We start from the raw sequence: 24627 nt of genomic DNA, 5'->3' as shown, positions 1-24627 counted from the left end.
CCACAGATTTCCTAGGGCCTTGTGGGAACATAGGGCAGTTAGCCACACTTCCTCACCCCCTCCCCTCTGCCCCAATTCCCAGGACTGGCAGCCTGAGAATATGTCAGCCCCACAGAAGAGGTAATAAGAGGGGCCATTTGTGTGCAGCCTAGCATAGGCCAGCAGTTCATATATAATCGACTGCTTTGACTTCACAGCAACCTGATGGAGCTGGTTATGGCTGCTTCTTATTGCCTCCTTATAGATAAGGAAACTGAGACTCAAGAAAGTGACTTGCTCAGGGCCACTCAGCTGCACAGTTGAAGATCCAAGTTTGAAGCCACTGTAGCTCAGGCCCCTAAGTGTCACTTTTCACACAAAACCAAAAACCCTATTGCCAATTTAAGACAGTCAGGCAGGAACCAAGGAACGCTAAATGTTTGCTTGTCCTTGGCTTTTGTTCTGGAAGCTCAGCCCTACCTACAACAAGAAGCATGAATTGGTTTGTTTGCTCAACCACATTCTTGCCCCATGGAGCTCTCCGGCCCCAGCTTTTACCCCGAGGGCTTCCACAGACTCACCTTTGGAGCAGGTGCTACCAGAGGCCGGGACTGCTGAGGGTCAGCGGCAGTGGGCCGCAGTATGGAGGTGCCACCCGGCCGGGGCAGACTCTTGCGGCCTGGCACTGGGTTAGCTGGGAGCGCCTTCTGGGGTGGCCGAGGCCTGGAGAAATCCTGCGGAGAAAGCCACAAGCCTGACTCAAAGGCCAGAGGGGCCTGTTCACAAGAAAATGTTCCCAATATATTATGGGTCAAAATGAGATGAGAAAAGGGATTTACTACAGGGTCCCATTTAAAAAGAAATTGTGTGTGTGTGCACATGCTCAAGAAAAAGCCGTTTTGGAGAGCAAGTTGGCAGTATCTATTAAAATTAGAAACGATCATTCTCTATCTAATAATTCCACTTCCTATTACCCATGCTAAAGAACTATTTGCACAAGGGCATGAAAATGAAACTGCAAGGATGTCCCTTGCAGTACTATTTGTGACAGCAAAAGAAATGATAAATAACCAACATTTGCATCAATAGACAAATTACTAAAATTATACAGTGATGTATGATGCAGCATTTAAAAAGAATGAAGTAGGCTGATATGTGCTGATGTGGAAAGAGGAGCCAGCCTCACTGTAAGCTGAAGCTCAAATGGTTGAGGTTTAGGTAAAATAAGTCACCATGCACCCCCACCCCACGTAAACGTAAACTACAGAAGGACGCCGGGAAGGACACAGACCAAAGTGCTAACAGAGGCTAGGGAGTGGGCATGGGGGCGCTGCCCAGGTGAACATTCAAGTTTTTTAAGGAGAGCATAAATGTGTATTACGTGCACAAATAAAATTTAGAAAAGAAGAAAATGCGTTTTTTCACACTGCTTGTCTATGGGTGGCACAATTAATGGGGATTCTTCCCTTTAGATTTTTATATCCCCTTCATGTCCTGTCACCTTCTCAATACGACCTTCCCTGACCACCTTATTTAAAATTACAACACCCCAACCCTGGCACTCAGCATTCCCAGACCCCTGTATCCTAATCTACTTTTTTTTTTTTTAATAAATCACTCATCCTCTTCCACATACTATACAATTTACTTATTTCGTATTTTCTGCCTCTCCATCCCACACTAGACCAGAAGCAGGGGCTGGGGTCCTTGTCTCTTTGGCTCACTGATACAGCTCAAGCTTCTAGAACAGTGCCTGGTATATAGGCAAACACTCAACACATATTAGTTGAATAAATAAGTTTCTGTGCTAGTCAAAATTTTTAAAATACGTATTTCTTCTGTGATCAAAAAACATATTGAAGGGGGGAAGAGTGGACTGTGCCACTACTCGCAGATCCCCAAGCTGGTGGGGTGTAAGAGAAGCCAGTTCGATAGGTGGGAGCTCCGCCTGCTGTCCTTGATTGTTCCCCTTCTTGAGTGGGTCACTAACAAGCACAAAAATGACCAAAAGGCAAGCATGTGGAGAGGGCGGGAGCAAATCAAAGAACTGGGATTTTCTGCAAGAAGCTTCTCGGCCATCAGTAAGCTGAAAGCAGAAACTAAAGCTCAGAGAAGAGAAGAGCAGCAGATTCTTGTCACCAAAAGACATATTCTCCAGCTCCATCCCTTCCCCAGAGGACAATGGGATCCCCCACCCTTCCAGCCCAGACAACAGCCAAATGGCCAAATGGCGGTGGTCTCTAGAGGCCAGGACAGAGACCTTCCGAGGGAAGAAACAGCTGGGTGCAGATGTCAGGCTACAGTTGGGAAATGCTGTGCTCCCTCAGCTGCTTGCTGTGCAAAGTGAGCTACTGGGTGGGGGAGGTGTATCCAGACAGGAGCCTTAGCAACATGGCAACACTGGGCCTCCGGGAGCAGCACCCTGCCGCAGGCCACACCTGCTATGACCCAGCTCTGCTGGACCAGGGGCCTCACCCAGCACTGTTTTCCAGAGGGAGGAACAGTCTCTGAACCCCCCCAGCCCATTGCTCCTTCCTCAGGGGACCGCACCTTCATCACACAGGCTGCACAAGCCAGTCACTGTGGTGGGGACGGGGGCAGGGTCTTCTCCTGCCAATCCCCATCAGCAACTGTTCCCCAAGTCTCGTCTATTTTCTCTTCTACACATCTCTCACCAGCTTCGCCCCATCACCCCTGCCCCCTCCGGCTCCAAGCTACCATCAGCTCTCCTCTGGACACCCTTTAAACCTTCTAACCAGTATGTCCGATCACCCAGTCTCATGCCCCTCCGATCAGTAATTTGCACTGCTGCTAGAGTGAGCTGTTCCTTTTTCAAAACTATTTTTTAATTGAAGTGTAATGTACATATAAAAACACGAATCATAAACAAACAACTGGATAAATTACCCCAGAGTAAATATATCTATGTAATCGCCACCCAGGTCAAAACATAGAAAGCTCACAGCCCTAGACACATCTATGGGCCCCTCCCAGGCACTGTGCCTCCCTGCTGCCTAACAGGCAGCCCAAAGCACGATCCTTGTAAATGGTAAATCTGATCACATCACCCATGCCCCACCACTATCCCCTTCCCATGGAATGAGACCGAAGCCCTGACCAAGGCCTGTGGCACAGCCTGGCCCCTGGGCTCTCCAGCCTTAGCTCAAAGCTCCTCGGCCCCCAGGCACCTGGGCCTTGAAGTTCCTTCCACGTGTGGGCCTCTCTCCCATCACTAAACCTCCACACCAGCAGGTCCCTGGACCAAGAAAGCTCTTTCCTGCTAACTCTTGCTCATCCCTCATGTCTCAGCACAAACATCACCTCCTCAGGGATGCCTTCCTGAATTTCCCAGACTAGGTAAAGTCCCCCTGTAATTTTCTTTCTGAAGCTCTCCTTCATAGCACTGATCACTATGGTAACCACATGTATCTGAGTCTCTTCCCCAGCAGAAAGTGAGCTCCGCGAGGCGGCGATGGCATCTGTTTTGCTTAGTGCTGCCTGGTACAGAGGAGATGCTCATACACATTTATAGAGAACAGAAGAGGTTACAAAGCTTCACCCACCACCTCTGCAGGGTGGTGCATGTCACTCAACCAGGAGGTGGGGGAGCTGAGCTCCAGAGAGGGTGCAGGACCCCACGGCAAGATGGCATCTCACTCAGCTCGAGATCCCAGGGTCTGAGCCAGGACCCGGCAGGCAGGTGGTGAAGGGTTTGGAGTCAGACCTGGGTTCAAGTCCTGACTCCTCACTTACAAACTGCAATCATGGGTTAGTCCCTCCAACCCTGTGAGACTCAGCTACCCCGGCGAGAAAATGAGGGTAGCAATAACTTGCTTCTTGGAATGGTTCTGAGGAAGAAGGCAGCTGCCCAGATCTAATCCCTGCAGCCTGTCCTCAGAGAAACCCCTGTCCGGGCCCCGGGGCCCAGGAGAAACTGTGCTTGGGATCTGTGTTTTGGGATGCCTGCCACTGGTTGGAAGCCTTCTGTGCTCTGGTTCCAGCCAGCAGCCACCAGGGAGAGCAGGAGTCAGGGCAGGACATGGAGCATCAGAATTTCTCCCCACAGCTGGATTCCACTACCCCCGGTGCCCCCCTGGCTACTGCTTGGCTTCTTGGGGTGACACTGACACCATCTTTGGTGAACAAGTCTCCAGAGTGGGTTTTTCAGGAATAAAGGTCTAAAAAGGCTGCTCCTCCCGCCCTTCCTCCCCCTGCACCTCTGCTCTCCCCTTACACCCTTGCCTCTACATGGTGGCTTTCTCCTCTCTTACTCCCTTCCTCTTCTTTCCCTCCAGTACGGGCTGAACTATATCCCTCCACCGCAATTCATATGTTGCAGCCCTGACCCCCAGTAGCTCAGAAGGCGACTGCATTTGGAGACAGGGCCCTTAAAGAGCTGATTAAGTTAAAATGAGGCCATTAGAGTGGCCCTAATCCAATCTCATTGGTGTCCTTCTAAGAAGAGGAAATGTGGACACACAGAGAGACACTGTGGCACACATGCACCAAAGAAGGACCATATGAGGACATGGGAGAAGATGGTCGTATGCAAGCCAAGGACGGAGGCCGCAGAAGAAACCAAACCTACTGACATCTTGCTCTTGGATTTCTAGCCTCCAGAACCATGGGAAAGTACGTTTCTGTTGTTTAAGCCTCACAGTCTGGTACAGATGATCCCTGACTTATGATGGTTCGACTTAGGATTTTTCGCCTTTACAATGGGGGAAAGCAATATGCATTCATTAGAACCTATACTTCAAATTTTGAATTTTGATCTTTTCCCAGGCTAGAGATATGTGATAGGATACTCCCTCGTGATGCCGGGGCGAGGCAGTGAGCCACAGCTCCCAGGTAGCCGCGCAACCCCAAGGGTGAACAACCGATACACTGGTCCCATTCTGTCCCCAGACAACCATTCTGGTTTTCACTTTCAGTACAGGATTCAACAAACTACATGAGATATTCAACACTTTATTATAAAATAGGCTTTGTGTTAGACGATTTTGCTCAACTGTAGGCTAATGTAAGTGTTCTGAGCACATTTAAGGTCGGCTGGGCTAAGCTATGATGTTCAGTAGGTTAGGTGTATTACGTGAATTTTCGATTTACAATATTTTCAATTTATGATGGGTTTATCAGGACATAACCGCATCATAAGTCAAGATCTGTACTTTGTTACGGCCCCCCGAGCAGACTAACACACTCTCCATCTCCTCTTCTCTTCTCTCTACTCCTCTTGCTCTTTTCCCTTTCTCCCTCCATCTCCACTCTCCCTGTTAGTCTTTGCCCTCCCTTTCTGCATGGATTTTTCTATCCCACTCTTGCCCCAGATGAGAAAAATGGGAGAGTGGAGGTTTCACATCATCAGAGAACCGAACCTGATGCTCTCAACTCTGCTGAACTGTGACAATGCTCCATGTCCGAGGGACCTTCCAGAGCTGGTGCCAACTCTATAGTCTTTAGGGTCAGCCTGGGCCCCAGTGGAGCCCTCTGGACCATACCCAAGAAAAGCAGTCACAGCAGGAAAATGAGCAAGTCCCCTCTCCCACTTGAGGGGTCACACCCAAAACACGCAGGCCAGCTCCGGAAGGCACCACACCTGATCACTGCCCTGGACCCCACTGCCACCCTGGAAACATCTGTGTCTGCGGTGTGGGAATTTCTGCCACAAGGTACAGTTGGAGCCGTCAGAGCACAGACATGCCAGGTGAACAGGCTGCTGAGCAGCGCGGTTCTGCTTCCAACGAACACCAGTCACCGCGAGGGTGTACAGCCAGACCCCATTCACACCTCCCAGAGGCCCCTGCTCCTCGAATGAGCATGGCATCACAGTACCCTCCTCAGTCAGACTTCCCGACTAGTGGAAGACACTAATAGGTACAATTCGGTGGGATAAGTACTATGATGAGAGAAGCACAGGGGCACCAAACTCAGGCTTAGGGATCAGAGAAGGCTCCTCAGGGGGGGTGGCATCTAAGAGGAGACCTAAGGATGCATAATAGGCCAACCAGGGAGGAAATCCTCTGTGGTTTAGGGGCTGCCCAGGGCATGTATCTCCCCATGCTCATCACCCTTACCTTCTGTGTGACCCCCACATTTACCAGAATGCAGGAAAGGCAGTCAGCTCATGACTCAGTAAGTGATCTGTCATTCTCCGCTGCAGTGGCCTTAAAAGCAACACCCCCGGCCTAGGGTTTCCAAGAGTCCACTTACCTGGGAGAGAATGCAGTTTGGTGCAGGGGGCACTGGCCGGCTCGGAGGAGGCCTCCTGGATGACTCGCTCCTCTCGACTTGGGACCCAGCCCCGAGGGAGTTCCTGGCAGCCCTGCTGAGGTGCGCTGACAATGGTGCAGGTAGGGTCCCGCCATGCAGATAGTCCGGAGGGGGCCGGGGAGGAGGCTGTGAGGGCTTCCGTGGGGTTTCAGGGGTGTTGGTCACCTGGATGCATAAGACAAGGAATGACTGAGACACAGGAACCCTCGATGCACTTAAAACCTCAGGGGGGCCCTTGTGTGTCTCACTGAGATGACCAGAGGCCAAGAGGAGGACAAGCTGGCCTCCTAGATCCCCAGGACCCCAGAGGTCAATGCAACCTTTAAAGTTATTAGGGGATGTCAGAACCAACAGAATGTCTCTCAAGCTAAGAAAGTGGCTTTTATTACCAATCCCACAGGCCACAGGGGCTCTTAGAAAAATCCAGAAGGGTCCTGAGGGATAAAAGAAAAACAGTAAAGTTCAACAGTGCAAATCCTTACCTTTCGCTTGCCCTGAGGGGTCTGTAACTTGAATGTTGGGTTGGCATGGCCAGTTCCACTGTTGTGAGACACCCTGAAGGGACAACTGGGAACAAGGAATGGGGGAAGAGGAGGAAGGGGGCATTTTCATCGAGGGTCAGTGTCTTGAGTTCCCTCTGACCCAAGCACAGCCAAGAAGCAGCTAAATCTTCCCCAGGTCTGCTCTGGAGGAAGCGGGATGGGTCCTCCTAAACCCCAGCTCCCTAGGTATGGAGACAGTGCATGGCCAATGGAGAGCTCTCAAGGAAAGGGAGTTGGCCTTTACGCAGCAGAGTTTTCCTCAGCACCTTCTCTTTGCCCCTTTAAGAACTTTCTCCCCCACGGAGACATAAGGATGTCACCAGCCATCAACCAATTCCCCTCTCCACAACAAGTGTAATTTAATAGAGGACTCAGGGCCTACACATCATCAACATTCAAAGCAATGAACTGCTTAAAAAAAAGTTAGTCTTTGTCTTGAGCTGATGTCCAGCGACCCCTGTGATTGACTTGGGCTACTCAGTCATTCTCTGTTGCCTCAGTATCCTGGATGGGGAGCAAATAAATTCGATAAAGGATGGCAAATCGATTTCATTTCATACTCCAACTTGAATTGGTTGGGAACATTCTGCTGAGAAGGACTCTGAAGAGATGACCAGGCTCAGTAGGGCGAACTTATAATAAAACCATCCAGCAAGGTCTGCCATGGTCATGGAGCATAGCAGATGGGGGAGGGGAGTGTGTACCTTGCATTTGCCTTCCTTGAATTAGATCCACCAACACAACTTTTTTACCAGGTATTGCTTACAGAAAGCTTTATGATCCATAGAGGACCCCAAGTCCTTCATGGTACCCCATCATACCTGAACTGTTGCCTCAACTTGGAAGGGAGGGCCAAGGGCTTGAGTTGGCCCAGTTTGTTGTTCTGTCTACAGCAGTAGTACATCAGCATAAGGGCCACCAGCACAAAGATAGCTGTGAACACTCCAGCTACCACAGCACCAACACCTTCCAGAAACAGAACCGAAGTGAGAGATTTAGAAGCGGTCTGGGCTGTGGATTTCAAACCACATACTCCTAATTCTTCTTCAGATATTTGATTTGCACTTAATTTGTATTACTTATTTTAACTTAAAATTATAATAAAAAACACATATTATGTACCACTGAGAAACCACTAATATTAGCTTAAATAGCTAGGTCAATTTGCTTTGTGCACACCACATAATAAAATTTCTCCAGCCACTTCTGTTTAATTGAAGAGAGTCCCTTTCAGGGCAAAGAGTTCCAGCTCTATTATTATTTATCACTACTTTTCAGCCTAAATCATAGTTTTCCTAGACACAAAGAAACCAACACAAAACACTGAGGGACTTAGACTGACCTAAGACTAGAACTGTCACACATAATCTACAATTTCACATTTGGTTTCATCAAAGCTGCCCCAATGTTCTCATGAATTATCAATCTAACATACAAAATATATATATACCAGTGACACACTTTTATATATTGGGGTTTCTTCCTTGAAGGATTTTGTTAAAAAAAATACTTTGCTACTATTTTTTTAAAAAGCTTAGAAAGCAAAGCGTTAGAATTCCTGAGATTTCCACTAAAAAACTAAAATTTTCTTAGTGTCTGGTTCCCCATTTTAAGCTTTGTTCATTCAAGGGAATCTGAACCACTATAATTTGCCCCAGGTTCATGATTATTTTTAAGTGGCCGAGAAGGACTAATCGCCAACCTACCCCCCAAAAAAGGATGCAATTATTCAATAACCTACAGACTCTCTTAATCTTTCTCTTTCTAAGCAGGTTCACCCTCCTCAGTAGAAAGGACAGAGAAATAGCTACTGAGCTGAGCCCCCACGCCAGGCTGCTAGCCTCAGCCACTCCTCCCACTCAGCCCCTCTTTTTCTTATTCTCTTATCTACAAAATCAGGATCACGGAGCTGACTCATCTCTCTCCAACATGCCACTTGCCCCCACAGCACCCAACTCTCCTCACAAATGTGGGCAGAGGCCCAGAGCAGGCCAAGAACTCACTCTCAGGGGGCATGGGCCCGCTGTCGATGCTGCCCCCCAAGCCGGGCGTGTTGCAGAAGGGCGGGGCCCAGCCCCGGAAGCAGTGGCAGTTCTGGTTGTTGTTGCAGACCTGGAACGAGGGAAGGGCGGAGGCATCAGCACCCTGGAGAGCTCTGGCCTCCCACGGGGCCTGCTCCCATCGACACCAGCAAGGTGGGGCCCCGGACCCTGGGCACACGTACCCCTTGTCCATTGCACTTCTTGCTGCAGCCTTCCGTTTCAAAGAAGGAGGTGTTCCTGCACTGCCCCTCGAAGCAAATCTGCAGTGGGGAAGAAACCGAACCGTCAGTACAATGGAAGGAACACTGTTGGCAATCAGGAGACTGGGGTTTTGCACTTAGAACATATGGGACTCAAAAAGGCAGCCCCCTTCAGGTTATTTATTACAGTGAGAACCTAAAAAGCCAAGGGCAGGACAGTAGTTAACTAAATTCTGCTATTATTTTTGTGACTAGGGAGAAAACAACAAATATTATATTGTTAAAACATTATACTTAATAATATAATATATATGTGTTATTACATTCTACATTACTGCTGTTGGTTATATGTTAATTATTTAATTGTATATTGACATGCACTAATTTTAATATTATACTTAAAAATAATGATGATGATGACAGCAGTCTACTCTGTGCCAAGTACCATACCAAGTGCTTCATATATTTTTTATAATTTCATCCTCATAGTTCACTCTGAGATAGGTACCACTATTTTCCCCTGGGCTTTCCTGATTCCTAGAGGAGTCCATTTCTTAATTCATATGATAATTAATGATGAGGATGATTGTGATAATAGCTAGCCAGTCTAAACGGTTTACAGGGATTATCTCATTTAATCCTTATAACAATTCTATGGGGTGGCTGCTTGCTATTACCAACACACTTTATAAAGGAAGCCACTGAGGCACAGAGAGGTTGGGGAAGGTAGGATTCGAGCCCAGGCCTCCTCCCTCCTGAGCTCACAATTCCCAATCACTGCCCTCTACAGCCCAGCCCCTGAGGGAGGCTGGAGGAAGAGACTCACATGGTTGTAGCCACACTTGGTCCCAGTCATCACCAGGCCTGGGTCCAGCATGTCACCCTCCTCCTCAGGACCTCGGTAGACGTGGGTGCCCCGGCATCGGATCTGCCTCCCGTTCATGGTGATGGTGGTTTCAATGGGCACTGCGTTGGACTCCAAGGGCCTGGCCTCGTTACTCTGACACTGGATCTTCCCACATTTGGCATCTCTGGGCCCAGGAGAGGGAGAGAAGGAGGTGGAATCAGAGGCAGAGGAAGAGCTGGGGGGAAGAGCTTCAGTTTCTCTTGACCAGGACAGCAGGCTTGGATGGGGAAGGGGTGAGGGGGCAACAAATTTCCTCTAGGGACCCACCAGGAGAGACCTCATGTGGCCTTAGATCATGGGAAGGAAATAGGATTGTTGTCCCTAAGCAGATCTAGGCCAGAGAGTTGGCCTTGGGAAGTCCTCTTCACTTGTAAGGACAATGACCCAAACTGAGCAACGTGTCCCCTAATGATCCTTGCACCGTCATGCACCAAGGTGCTCCAGCCAGAAGCCTGGTATCACCCCCAACTCCCCATTCTCCCTCACTCTTGGGTTCAAGGAATTTTCAAGCTCTGTCAATCTTCCCTCCTATATATCTACCCTAATTCACCCCACCATCCTCTCTCACCTGGACACCGGGAAACCGATCTCCCTGTGTCCAGTCTTGCCCCTTTGGAATCTAATTTCCAAACTGCTCTCAAGCCACATTCCAAACTCCCCTAACCATGCATTCAAGACTTTTCATGATCTGGTCCCTGCTTAACTATCCAGGCTCATTTTTCAGCAGCTCCCTCTGCATTGTTCCCCAGCACTATACATTATATCAAATTGTTATCAGTTCTTCTGACCACCAGCTTTTCTCTGCTGATCTTTCTGCCTTGGACACTCTCCCATGTACCAGCACCTTTCCCCACCCTGTTCAACTAGATAATTTCTCCAGATCTCAGCTTAGGCATGACTTCCTTTGGGAAACCACCTCAACTCACTAAGATTGAGTTGGGTGGCTCTCTCCACATCTCCATTATCACACTACACCGTATTGTTAATTAAAAGTTCCATGTACTCAGCATGGTTTCTGGCATGTCGTAAATACTCAATAGATAAACTAAGTGGATGGGTGGGTAGGTGGATGGATGGATGGATGAATGGTTGGCTGAAATGAACGAACGAATGAGTGGATGAGTGAATCAATGATGGGCTATTCAGATGAAGGTATAATTAGCACCCTGCAGAAATGACCCAAGGGGGCTGATTCCCTGCCCTACTGTAAGAAGGTCCCAAAAGGAAGTCTGACCAGGTTTCCGGGAAGCATTCCCATCCACACCCTCCCTCTGACTTCTTTGGGGCTGAATGATGCATTGTCCAACAACGGGCCTGGAATAGATCACTGACTACAACCAAATTATTGAAAGGCCCAGCTCTGGGGCCAGCCAAGCTGTGGGGCTAGGGAGAAGTGAGGACAGAGCTCACCCCTCATCTCACGGGGTCTTCCCTATGGTCATCACCTCATGTTGCACTTCTTGTGTTCCCCATTCATGTCCTTCCCACAGTTTCCAAAGGTGTCCCCTGCCACATTCACCTTCTCGAAGCAGAGATCAGGAGCAGGCCGGGCTCCTGGGTGGGTAAGAAACATTTATCAGTACACTAGCCAACTTTAGTAGAAGTCAGAAGCCCCCAAAGGACAAAGCTAGCCCTTGGTAAAATGACGAGGGGAAGAAAGTTTCGGGGGAGGGAACATTCAGCCTTTTCTTCCTGCACCCCCATGAGGTTATTCCACTCCCATCTTCTCAAGACCTACTCATAGAAGGTTTTATATCAGTCCCGTATATCTTATTGTGGTTTCATATCTGTGGGAGGTCTGTGTGCTGAGCCTTCTCTCTAATGAAGGAGCCCTGTCCTACTTCAGGAATTTTAAAAATAGGCAATACGTGTACAAAATTTTAAAGAAATAAAGTCTGTCTTGGAAATTTTTCCAACTAGCCGTTCCAGTTCCTACTTCCCTACCCCCTAGAGAAGCAATCATAATTAACAATGTATCTTCCAGAGAGAATCTAATAAAGAATGGCAGCATATCCTATTCACTGTTCTGCATCTTGTATTTTTTCACCTAATTTATTGTAGGAATGATTTTATTCAGTACACACAGAGTTGCCTCCTTCTTTCATTCAGCTGCATTATGTTCCACCGTACAGATATACTAGAATTAATTTAAGCAGCCCCTACTGAAGGACATATAGGGTTGTTATTGCTATAACTAACAATGCTGCAGTGAATATCCTTGCAAATCTATCTTTACATTATTGTGCAAATACAGGTAAGATACATTCCTAAGTAGTGGAATGGATGGGTCCAATTTAACGGCATTTAAAATTTTGATATCTCCAAATTGCTTACTATAGGGGTTGTATCTATTTCTTCCCCACACTTTCCAAAAACACTATATTATTGTTCTTGTTATTGCAATTATAGTATCATTATTATATTAACTCTTCAGTCTTTGCCAATCCAATATATGAAAAATCCCATCTCATAGTAGTTATAATTTGCTTTCACTTAATACGAGTGAGGGTAAACATCTTTTCATAGCTTAAGGGCCACTTGCATTCCCTTTTCTGGCTCCATCCTCTGCCCATTTTTCTTTTGCATTACTCTTGTCCACCTACCCACTCTGAGAACTTAAAGCATCAAGGGACTGGGAAGAACACTGTCCACTGCCTCTCTCTGAAAGTCTACCCTGAGTCAAGGGGAGTACCTGGAGATGCTGTTTTGAAGCCAAGATTCTAAGCTACCCCGAGTGCCTGAAAGGGGAGGCTGGCTCGGCCATAGGGGGGCGGGGGGCGGGGGGGACCAGCAGAGCACTTACCAGGACCCCACAGCTGCTGGCACTGCTCTTGGTAGGTGAGGCACATGCCGTTGTAGCAGTAGGCCTGGCCACCCTCGCAGGGGGTGCCGTCCATCTGGTAGAAGTTGGTGGGGCAATGGGGAGACTCGCCCGTGCAGAACTCTGGGAGGTCACACTGCCGCGCCTGCTCCCGGCACAGGGTGCCTGGGGCCAGCAGCTGAACCGAGGAAGGCAAGGAAAAACAGTCAACCTCCTATCTGCCCTCAATCCTCATGAGCGTCACTCTCGTGGAACAGCATTTCCCATTACCATTATTTCACAGCACTTTTTACATGACCTCATTCGCTCAAACCATCGTCAACCTTCTAATATGAATAGTGACTTATGAGTTTTCAAGGTGTTTTCAAAATACTAACTCACTTCCTCTTCATAGCAGTCTTAAGAAGTAGGTTAGAAATAATATTTATGCAACTATTTACAGTTTACTAAGTCCTTTAATAATTACAGCTATTTTTATGGAGCTCCCATTTAAGTGCCCAGTACAAATATTAATTCAGTTAGTTTCATGATAGTCCTATGTAGCGTAATTATCTCTGTTTTATAGATGATGAGACCTGAGGCTCAAAGAGGTTAAGCAATGTACCCAAAGTCTCATGGTTAGTAAATAGCAGAAGAGTCAGCCCCACTAATACATACACACAGATACAGACATACACACACACAGAGGCATACACAAACTCACATATGCAAACATACAGATCCATTTGCAAATATACATCTGCAAATACAATACAAATATAAGTACACATTCACCCCTAAACATCTACATGTATACCCATGTGTGGATACACACACACACTAAACTAGCATTCACACAACATCTTTGAACTTACAAAGCACTTTAGCAATAATACATCTCCATTATTGAGCCAGGCACCAGGCTGAATACGTTACACATATTTGTCTCACGCGATCCTCACAGCATCCATGAGATAGACACTGCTATCTGCCTCATTCTGCAGATGCAGTAACCTATCAACAGCACACCTTGGGCAAATGGTAGACTGAGCTTCCACTCGAGTCTTTCAGTCACTCTGGGTGGTCAGTGTTATCAGTACTCTTCCCATTTTACCGTTGAAGAACCTAGGGTATGATGGTTAAGAGGCTGCTCCAAATCACACAGCCGAGGCTTGCACTGAAGGCCTCAGACTCCAAGCCTCATCTTTCCCCACACACTTCTCTCTAGGGAATCCCTTCTGAAACTCAAACTGAAATCCTGGGATGGAACGAGACGAGTACTCTGCTCTGCATGCTTATTCTCAGGCCTTGGTCTGAGACTTGAAGGACCCGACCCAGCACAGCCTCCCAGGGGGGACGCCGGGTCTGCCCTTGAGTCAAACCAGATGGCGTTCTAGTTCGCCTGAGCCAGGCAAGGAGAGCTACGTCTGAGTATAGCACTCACCCTTGCTTCTGAGTGACTTCACGCCACCCACAATACGTCCCCCCAGAAGACAAGCTGAGAAGGGGCCATCTGAGCAGCTTGCTGAAAGCACAGAGCCTTGTTGCAAGGGTGGGCATGGGCAATGTGTAGAGGTGGAAGCCGCCAGATGCATCTCTCCATCCAGGAGCAGGATGGGGGAAGAGGACTCACCCTGGAGCCAGCCTGCCTGGGTTCAAATCCCAGCTCCTTAACCAGCAGCGGGGTCTGGGGCAGCTTCTTAACCTCTCTGTATTCACGCACCCATAAATGGGGATAACAACCCTCTCGTGGGGTTGCTAGAAGGCATGAGTTTGAATAAAACATGTGAACAATATCTGGCACATAATGAGCACTCAGCAAGTGGCAGGTGGAGCACAGGTCCACAGTTCCTATTCAAAACCTTGGGGCCAGATGGGCTTCGGACTTTTCAGATTTCAGAAGGCAGACAGTATACATATGTGTGCACATATGTGTATATACACATGTACATCACACATGTATATTACATAAGCCCCCAGCAAGGCCTGGGATTACACTTTATAATCAAACACATTAATATTTCTGCAAAGAAATATAAATGTTCACTTTAAGTCTGTGTGTGTGTATGGTTTTTTTTAAAGTCTATAATTAGTCTCATGGCAATTCAGGTCAAATTTTGTAGCCAAATGAGTTAAAAAAAATTTTTTTTTCAGTTTTTAGAACTTTCTGAATTTCCAAATCGTGGATAAGAGACTGTAGGCTAATAGTAAAACCTGTGGTCATATCTTCCACATCAATATTAAGAGCATGGGCTCCAGAGTCAGGGAGACCTGGGTTAGCCCCTTTCCGGCTGTGTGATCCTGGAAAGGTCACTTATCCCCTCTGAGCTCCAGCTTCCTCATCTTAAATGGAGGATAATAATATACATCTCATGGACTTTTGTGAAGACTGAATGAGAAGACATATATAAAATTTTCCACACAGTGCTTGGCATCTAATAAGAGGTCCACTAATCTTGATCAAATTTATGATGATTATTATTATAAGCTCCAAATAAAACCAAACCTACTCTCTCAGGACACTTCTTCTTTTAAAAAGAAATCTCCCATCTCCCAGGAGTCACAGCCCCCTGGGATGATGTCAACTCAGCAAGGCCCAGTGGAAGAAAGAGTAAACTTTGTTCACAGGGCCTTTCCAACTTTGATGCCGTCACTTCCCCAGGATGGAGCCTGCATCCCAGCCGTCACCCCCAGCTGAGCTTTGGGTTCCAGGTCAGACCCCGGGCAGGGGGAAGAGGGCCCCTTACCTTGCAGTGGTGGCAGCAGGATCCATGGGCACACTCCGCCCCTTCTCTCAGGGTGCAGTTGGAGGCATTGCAGCACGGGTTACTACATTCCTGGGGAAGCAGGGGCACGACGTGAGCCTCTGGGGCAGCAGGGCAGGGCGACAGGAGTCTGGGCAGGGTGAGGGCCTTCCCTGTCGCCTGCATTTCCCCGTTCCTGCCCTACATGCCCCTGGATCCCAAGTCCCCTGGAAGTCTTTACCAAAAAAATCACTGCATGGCATTATTGTTAGGTAATGTGTATTTATCATAGAAAATGGACAAACGCATAATCGTCAGTAACACCACAACGTTCAAACAGCTATGATTTGAGTGTGGATATTTTTCCAGGTGTTTTCCTCTCCACATATACAGACATATACTTGTTTTACAAAATCACAATATCCTCATTGCTTTTTAACTTAACATGGTATGTACATTTCCCCTTGTAACCATGTATTCTTCTAAAATATGATTTTTGGCATAGTATCACACCATATGGAAATTCTGTCTGTCTTGTCCCCAACAGAACATCCAGAGACTCTGTGTTCTACAGCTGCCCTCCCTCGCCCGACACTCCCAGGCCTTGCTGCCCCGTAAAAAGTGGCCATCAGGAGTAAGGGCATGCTGGAACCACCTCCCTCCAAACACAGTTTATGTCAGCTTCCTGGCCTGCTTCCTCAGACTTCTTTCACTACCTGCTGCTCTTCCTCAACCCTCACTGGCCTGGATCTTTTCTGAATAGAAAGTCTCTACGGAGTTCCACGCTCTCCTCTCTTCCTTCCTGCCCTATAGGTCCTGATTTGTTAACATACGTGAGATTTACAAAGATGATGAGACACCCTAATGACTCTGAATGTCCTTATCACACTCCTACTCTGTTCACAGGCCTACCCATAAACCATTTCATGACAATGGTTTGAGCTCCATGCACAGATCCATCACAGCCTGGTGAGGCGGGATTATTCCAATTCACAGATAGGGAAATCAAGGCTCAGACAAGTCCAGTGCCTGGTCGAAGCACACGCCTCACAAATGTTGGAGCCGAATTCAAGCCATTTTTGCCTGGAGCCCACCCCATGCTTATTAACCATATCATAAGCATAACCACGTCCAGGGGTCTAGCATGGCACTGGCCAACCACAGATACCCATCCGCCTGTCTCCGCTAAGAGAAGGAACAAGAACACTTTCCTTCCACTAATCTCCCACCACCCTGGGCTCCAGGCAGACATGTTCCTTCCCTTCTAACATACCATGTTTCTTCCCATCTCAAGGCACAGTTCCTCCCCGACCTGAAATGTGCCTTCTCTCCTTGTGTTCCTCCCTAACTCCTAACTTTGTCTTTGGATATGGGGTCAGAGGTCATACTCTCATCCAGTAGGGTGGCTCCCTTCACACCACATATACTCACTCATAGCCCTACATCACAGGTTGCATTTATATACTTTGCAATTAATCTGGTCAGTGTGTGTTTCCTCCACTAGACTATACACTCCACAAGGACAGGGACCACATCCATTTTTGCTATCCATTCTATACCTAGCATGCAACATAGCACCCCACACTCCTTGCACATGTGTTGAATAAGCAACTGCTCCAAATATAAGCCAACTTGCTGAGCCCACTCATGGGCTGCTCCTCATCCCCACTGGGCTCTCCATGATAACACCACTCCCTCCTTTCTGAAGGGTCTGGGCTTATCCCTCTGAACTCCTGGTGGTGGGGGTGGTGGAGTCTTTAAACAGTTCTTGTTTTATTATGAAAGTTCTATGCTGGCATTAAAAAAAAAATCAAACCACAGAGAAGGTTATACAAATAGCCTTTTCCACATACACAGACCCTCAATCTCCCCCCATCCTTTACTGTTACTCATGTATTCCCCCCAGATTGTTTTGCATATGTTAGCCCACATATTTTCATTCTTCAAAAAATAGAGATGAAACTATCCAGTTCTGCTTTTTGCAGAACAACACACATCTGTTACAAACGACAGAGCTCCGCTGCGTGCTGGCCACACTCATTCTGAAGACAGAAGGAAGGGAACAGCTCCCACACAAACAGTTCTGCTCCTTCTTCCTCCTCGCAGCCCTTTCCAGGCCTGACAGTACTTCCTACATCCCCTTTCAATCATCTCTTCTCCAGGCTAAACAGCATGAGCTTGTTATTTTAAGCATCCTCCTAAGGCCCAGGTTCAAGTTCATATATCCGGCTCTGTGGCCTCCAGAATAAATTCGGTGCAGCTGGAGGGCCAAGCAGGCCAAATGGGGAAGAGACTGTGGTTTCTGGTTAGAACAGATGCTCCCAAAGAGAACGCCACCTTGACTTGGACCTGAATAGTGCCAACCTCAAACTGGGAGAGTCGGCAGAAATGGTCCATGTTTAAGGCCTACTCTCCACATCTGATTTATGATGGGGTCTTTGATAGCCATGTGTATGAAGGAAATGCCTACGACTAAGAAATTTTCAATTGCATTCTTTTTGACATTGAGATTGTAAACCAATGCATATTCTTCCCCTCCCAATAGCATTGCTGTGACACCTTACCTCTTCCTCCCCACAGTCACACTCTTCCCCTTCTTCCAGGTACCCGTTCCCACATCTCCGGCCACCATACAGCGTCCTGGTATCTGGCATGTTGGAGAGACACATCCCACCACCTGATTGCAGATACCTGTCTAGCTCCTTCCTGTTGCATCCATTGAATACTCGGGGGAAGGGATGCCTGGCAGACAATAAGGTCAGAGTTAGTTGGGCGTCTGAGCATCAAGCAGCCAGAAGAGCCATCAATCCTGCTGCCCATTAGGCTGATTCCACCTGGACTCAGACTCCCACAGTCAAATGCACATACATTCTGCTCCCTTAGAACATCACTGATACATTACCTTACAATCCTTTCTAACCACCCCATAATGTTTGGGTTTCTTTCCCACCTTCTGCATGGAGGAAGTATTTGAAAATCAGAAGTAGCACTTTCTGCCATTTGCATGAAGGAGTTGCAATAAATAAAGGGTTATGAGTATGATACAACAGGTTTCTTGAGCCTTAGAGCTGAATTAAATACCAGCCAACCCAAACTTTTCCTGAAGCTGATATTAGATGGAGAATTTCTTGGAACAGAGGACCAGGCCAAAAAAGGCCAAGATCATGGGTTTAACTTCTTCATTGGACCAGTGATTTGATCTCTGTTCTAAGGATGGAGGCAGCACTCCAAATTCGACCAGCCAACTCACAAATGCATGGTCTTTATCACAAGGGTATGAATGGTCCTGGGTCCCGCTGTTGGGAAAAAGAATCAAAAGTCATACATTCCCTGGTGGTAAGATAGTACCACCATTTGGGTCCATAAAGGGAGAATTATCCTGATCCCAATTCTCTAAACCAACTAAAGCTTACACACAGGGGGTTTCCTTCAGTTGTCACGTGTGTCACAAGGAATTTTTTACTAACAATTGTTAAACTACTAAAATGTGTGAATAGTTTAAAAGCAAACTGGAGTAGTAATTAACTCTCAACCATTTGTCTACAAATATGCTTTTTAGATTGGGAGAGAAAGGGGTAGACTTAACAGTGGGCTCATAGGGATCTGAGCATGACCCATGAACCATCTTTTACATATCACAGCTGACAGGTGACAGAAAAACACTGGACACTGGAGCTCCAAGAAAGCTGCATTTTCTCTAAGAAGTAGAAGCAGGTCCTAATAGTCTGGGGTGGGCTCCCACCATGACGCTTTCCAAAGAGTGACTCAGGTCCTGGAAGAACTCAATGCTCTCTGCTGTCTGAGTCCAGACACTAAACATAAGTCCTCTGAATAAACTCCAGAATTCTCTTTCAAAGGCTCTAGTTTAAAAACCCCTCACAACTACAGGCAGATGCTGCTGCCTTGTCCTTGTTCCTTATGGTAAACGCAGCCTGTGAATTCCCTGAGGAGTCACCCTGGGGTGTGTGGATGCTCCCCTTCCTTTTCCTTGTTCTGGATGCTACATCAGCACTTTCAATCAAGGCTGGGACATAACAGCACTCATCAAACTCCCTTGACAAGGAGAGATTAAGGGTTTTGGCTGTTATCAAAATGGTCCTTATCAAAAATTCACGCAGAGAGGGGCTGGCCCAGTGGCGCAGCGGTTAAGTGTGCACGTTCCGCTTCTCGGCGGCCCGGGGTTCGCTGGTTCGGATCCCGGGTGCGGATGTGGCACCACTTGGCAAAACACCATGCTGCGGTAGGCGTCCCACATATAAAGTAGAGGAAGATGGGCACAGATGTTAGCTCAGGGCCAGTCTTCCTCAGCAAAAAGAGGAGGATTGGCAGTAGTTAGCTCAGGGCTAAGCTTCCTCAAAAAAACAAACAAACAAATAAAAAATTCATGCAGAGAAAAAGATACAGGTGGTCAGGCCAATTTTACAGCTGAAGATCTTAAGACAGAAATTAAGTATATCCAGGGTTCCACCAGCACCAAACCTCTTGCTAGAAACCTAGTGCTCCTTCCATACATTTCCTTTCTTGGTCCCCTTCCAGTGTCTTTGTTGTCAAAGCTGCATTTCCCTCCAAGGCCCCCAGCAGAGGTATAGCAGAGGCTCCCTGGGGCCGGCTGGGAGGAGCACATGGGTTGCACCGGCCTCATATGCTCTGCCTTCTGCACCTTCCTATCTGACTCACCCAGTGGCAGCTGCCATGATGCACCCACCGTCGGCTGCGCTGGCTGAGCAGCAATCTGCAGAATCATGGCTCATGCCAAAGTTGTGGCCCATTTCGTGGGCCATGGTGGCAGCCACACCAATGGCATTCTCGGAATGGTCCTGCTCAGAGAGAGAGTTTAGGTCAAGACGACAGCTCTCCCTACCCCCAACCCTGCCTTTTCTTTAGCCAAGCCTTGCAGCTCTGCACTGATTCCATGATCACCGTGCACACAGGCTGTGATAAAAGCCTATGCTTTTAAGTACCATGCTGCGACTGCTGATACACAGGATGGATACAGAGAGGTGGACAAACCGATCACAGCAGCCTCCTTGATACCTAATTCTCAGGCTAGAATTGAATAGTCAAAACACTCTCACAAAGTCAGAGAGAATTTCAAAGGAAGGTAGTAATTTCCCAATCATGACTTTGAGACAGGCTCTTGTTTCATAATGATATACATAACAACACAAGACCTAGAATAAAAAACATTTTTTATCTCTGTTATCTTACTACTCCCCAGCCCCTGGTTTGGAATATATGAGAGATCTAGTGATGTATTAACGTAATCGTTTCAGGGTTCTCCTGAGCTTGAACATCGGGGATTAATTACAAATAAATGAAAATTCACCCCTGGCTACCTCCATCTCTTAGAACTTTATGACTTCATTTTAAACAATTGCCCTTTTTGATGTCAAGCTTTATTTTTTTCTGCAACAATAAATATGAAATTATTTTTTACAAGATGATATCCTGTCTTGTGAGGCAGCTTTCCGCTTTCTGCAGCATCAACATACTGGCTGAGACTCACCATGTTGACGCCTCCAGACTGGTACACAGAGCACATGGCCATGAGGGGGGCCAGGCCGATGGTGGTGCCATGGAAGGACATGCCCCTGCAGGAGGGAGGGAGAGAGGGTGATTCGGATGGGGGCTACACGGGCTGTTCCAATGTGCCCAGGAGCAGGTGGTCATTATGGTGTTCCCAGGCCCCACAGACATTCCCAAGGAGAGAGGCCCTGGTATTCTAGCCTAACTGGACAACTTCCAGGTCACCACACCTCTCACTTCCTCTCACCTATTCTCTTACTGCTCCAAAGAAACAGAAAGAGAGAGCAAAAGGTCACTTTTTCCCACAATATGCCCATAGCCCCATTCCCTGGAAGGAAATGGGCAGGGCTTGCAAAGCTGCATCCCATTCCTGCTGCAGAGGAAAAGGTCAGAGGGAGGGGTAGAGGGATGGGTGGCACAGGTTCTGGTGCTGAAGTGAATCACGCCCACTTCCGCCAGCTGCTGGGTTCCCATGCCACATCCCTGGCTCTCTGGTATGTGTATTGGAGTCGGGTGGGGGGATTGGGCAGCAGCTGTAGGGGCTGATGCTTCATTCCCACATCATTCGGGGGCCAAGGAAACAGATGTGTCCCATCAGGAGCCTCACAAAGTGCAGCTGGGTACAAGGATGAGCTGTTTCTGCCTTTGTTTTGCAATTGTGATCCTAATCTGCCAACAGCCAGACCTACATTCCCCCAGTTTAACACATCCCTCTCTGAGCTGTATACACCCAGGGCAGGGGAGAAGGAAAGAATAAAATACCAGTGTTCCCATGCATGCCACAAACATGTACTTCACTGGAAAGATCTACATGGAAATTCATTACGTGGTACTTTTATATTTCCTCCATGTTTGTCTTCTCATCTGAACCACGATACCTTTGAGAGCCAAGACTCTCTTATTTATTTGGGGTCACCAGAACTTAGCATAGAATCTGACACATAGTAGGTGCTTAATGTTTGCTGAATTCAAGGCAGACTCTTCTTTAGGGAAACAATCTGCAAAGGAATATGTAAAATACATTCAAATCTAGATGAAGCCCTACAGGTTATTTCATCAACTGAGACATGGCTCTGAGGAAGTCCTTCCCAAAGCAGGACAACAGGCTTCCAGAGTTTAGGTAACCAAAACCTCTTCCTGAGTGAATGTAGTGCCATGAAGTAACTACGCACAGCCCAGATTTGGGGTACTTCCAGGCTACTTCCCTGGTTTCTTTTAAAGAGTAAACAAAGGTTTAAATGATTGCTGATTCAGAGAGATGTTTAGGGAACAGAAGGAAAATGATTTTATTACCTATATGCCCTTGGTTGTAACTGCCTCAAAATAATAAATACCAGATAATCACCCTAGGGGGACTTTCAGGAGCCACCATGACCCCCAACAGTGTCTATTCTTTTCTCTCCAGGATTAAAGAAACTCCCACCCACCCCCAATGTCTCCTTCCACTGAACACATGGTTCCTGCACTACCTGCCACTTTGACTATCTCGGCTCTCATCCCTGAGCCCCTGGAAATGCAGTGAAGGACCACCCAAGGAAGCCCCTCTCCTGCACCTGCTTTGAGAGCTTAGCTCACACACTAGAAAAAAGCGCCGAGAAGATCACGATGCGCCCCTTAGAAAGTCTGTTTCAAAGAGGCCCATGAGCGAGAGCCAGTCACTTCCCAAACACACCCCCAAACATTTCAGACATTCAACATCTAAGTCTATTTTCCCATCTAGGTTGTAAACATTTCTTGGGACTGTTACGACTTGTAGGCCTTTTAACATTTTCCGGGGTGTGCTGGGTACAGAGCACAAGTCTGAGAATTCCTTGATTACCTGGACCAGAGAGGCAGCATGGCCTAGGACAACCAACACTCGACACTGGGGAAAGAAAGGGGCAGACAGCACACGCACTGGGGGCAGGGGCTTTGCAGCCAAGGCCAAGCCAACACACATGGAAAAAGGCTATTTACGTGATTAATTGTGCATTGTCATGGTTCTTCTGGGTGAGTAGTTTGCGCCTCCAACTGAGAAATGACCAGAGAGTAGAGTACGGGTTCTCCGAAACTTCACACATGTTCCCATGAGTCCACACTTCCAAGCCCACGAGGGCAATCCGGATGTTCAACGATCGGTAAAACTGAAAGCACACAGAAGAGCCACAGCGTCATCTGTCAACATCACCTGAGATTTACAAGGCCCTAAGTGCTCAGAGCAGACACCAGATTGCTCTGCTGCACGTGCTGCCAAGGGAAGGAGACAATAGGTGTTATTTACCTTTTTCAGAAATGGGAACTGACATCCTGAGAGAGATGCACAGCATTCTAGTGGCAGAGCTGGCATGACTTAGCTTAGAGAAAAGACTGAGATAGGACATAGAGTTGCTTTCAAATATGTACAGAGCTCTCATGGGGAAAACGGCTCACTGTTGTTCCACATGGCCCTGAAGTAAGGTTCAGTCAATAGGTAAAACAGACAAAAAGACACATTCCATTTTAAAATAGGAAAAACACTTTCAAGTCAAGCTGGTTGTAAGTAAGCTCAGAGACAAGCCTTGCCATCGTCTGTAATAAGTACCCTTGGTCTGACTGTCAGGGATGATTATCCCTCCCAATTCCTTTCCTGGTCCTTATCTTTTTCATACTTGTCTACAATGTTCTCTCATATATTAATTTTTAAAAGCAATTTTATTGAGGTATAATTTACATAAAATCCACTCATTTTAGATGTACAGCTCAATATTTTTTAGTAAATTTACCAAGATGGTAAATTTGGTATTACGGTAAAGAGATGACCATAATCAAATTTTAGAATATTTTCATCACACCAGTAAGATCCTTTATGTCCATTTATATTTATTTCCCATTTTCACTGCCAGATTCTGGCAATCACTAATCTAGTTTCTGTCTCTATAGACTTACCTTTTCTGGACATTTCCTATAAACAGAATTATACAATATATGGTCTTTTGTGTCTGGCTTCTTTCATTTAGCACGTTTTTGAGATTCATCCATCTTGTAGCCCATATGAGCTTGTCATTCCTTTTTATGTTGCTGAATAGTCTTCTATTGTATGGATACACCAAATTATATATGGATACATTATTGTAAGACGTCTCCTACTCATTTTGGAAGTAGATGGGTATAAATGATATACAAGTAGATAGATATGCTTACTCTCAGAAGTTTCCTTCTCCATCACTGGAGGTGTTCAGGCTTTGGCAAAGATACCATAAACAGGTTGCAAGCATTAGACTGCAAGGTCCCAAATAACCTTCAGGATTCTGTCCAACCTGGAGATCCTGAAATTCTATAAATGAGACCTGACTCTTGGGCTCCTTAAGGCCAGAACTACATCTGACCTTGATGACATGGGATCTTTCATCTCATACACAAATAAGCAGGAAGAGGGTTCTCTTTAAAGCTAAGTACTGGAAGGCCTAGGTTCAAGAAACTCTTTGACTGGCCTAGCCTAGAGATTACTGAGCCAGTGACTTTGAAAAAACAAAAGTCACATGTAAACCTAGGTCACCTGAGCAGGAGACACCACCTTAATCCATCAGTGACACGTACTGCCCTAGCTAAAAATAACAATGGTAACGCCAATGTTTATCAAGCACTTGCTATGTATT

General features: G+C 47.0%; 1 protein-coding gene across 2 annotated transcripts in view; it reads right to left on the bottom strand.

Annotated features, from left to right (window-relative positions):
* Positions 1–24627, bottom strand: part of ADAM19 (ADAM metallopeptidase domain 19) — an 81579-nt gene that overhangs the window by 3865 nt on the left and 53087 nt on the right. For both annotated transcript variants that reach the window (XM_023617322.2, XM_023617324.2), the window contains 14 exons: positions 22970–23136; positions 20994–21078; positions 20165–20304; positions 18052–18229; positions 15491–15580; positions 12747–12942; positions 11389–11497; positions 9863–10067; positions 9019–9096; positions 8798–8906; positions 7616–7760; positions 6735–6819; positions 6193–6417; positions 561–713 (listed from right to left, as the gene is read on the bottom strand). In XM_023617322.2, coding sequence (XP_023473090.1) covers positions 561–713; positions 6193–6417; positions 6735–6819; positions 7616–7760; positions 8798–8906; positions 9019–9096; positions 9863–10067; positions 11389–11497; positions 12747–12942; positions 15491–15580; positions 18052–18229; positions 20165–20304; positions 20994–21078; positions 22970–23136 — 1965 coding nt within the window. The remainder of the gene's footprint in view (positions 1–560; positions 714–6192; positions 6418–6734; positions 6820–7615; positions 7761–8797; positions 8907–9018; positions 9097–9862; positions 10068–11388; positions 11498–12746; positions 12943–15490; positions 15581–18051; positions 18230–20164; positions 20305–20993; positions 21079–22969; positions 23137–24627) is intronic.

The sequence above is a fragment of the Equus caballus genome, chromosome 14 (genome assembly GCF_041296265.1).
Source record: "Equus caballus isolate H_3958 breed thoroughbred chromosome 14, TB-T2T, whole genome shotgun sequence".
Taxonomy (NCBI): Eukaryota; Metazoa; Chordata; class Mammalia; order Perissodactyla; family Equidae; genus Equus; species Equus caballus.
This window is presented reverse-complemented; position numbering and strand designations above follow the sequence as displayed.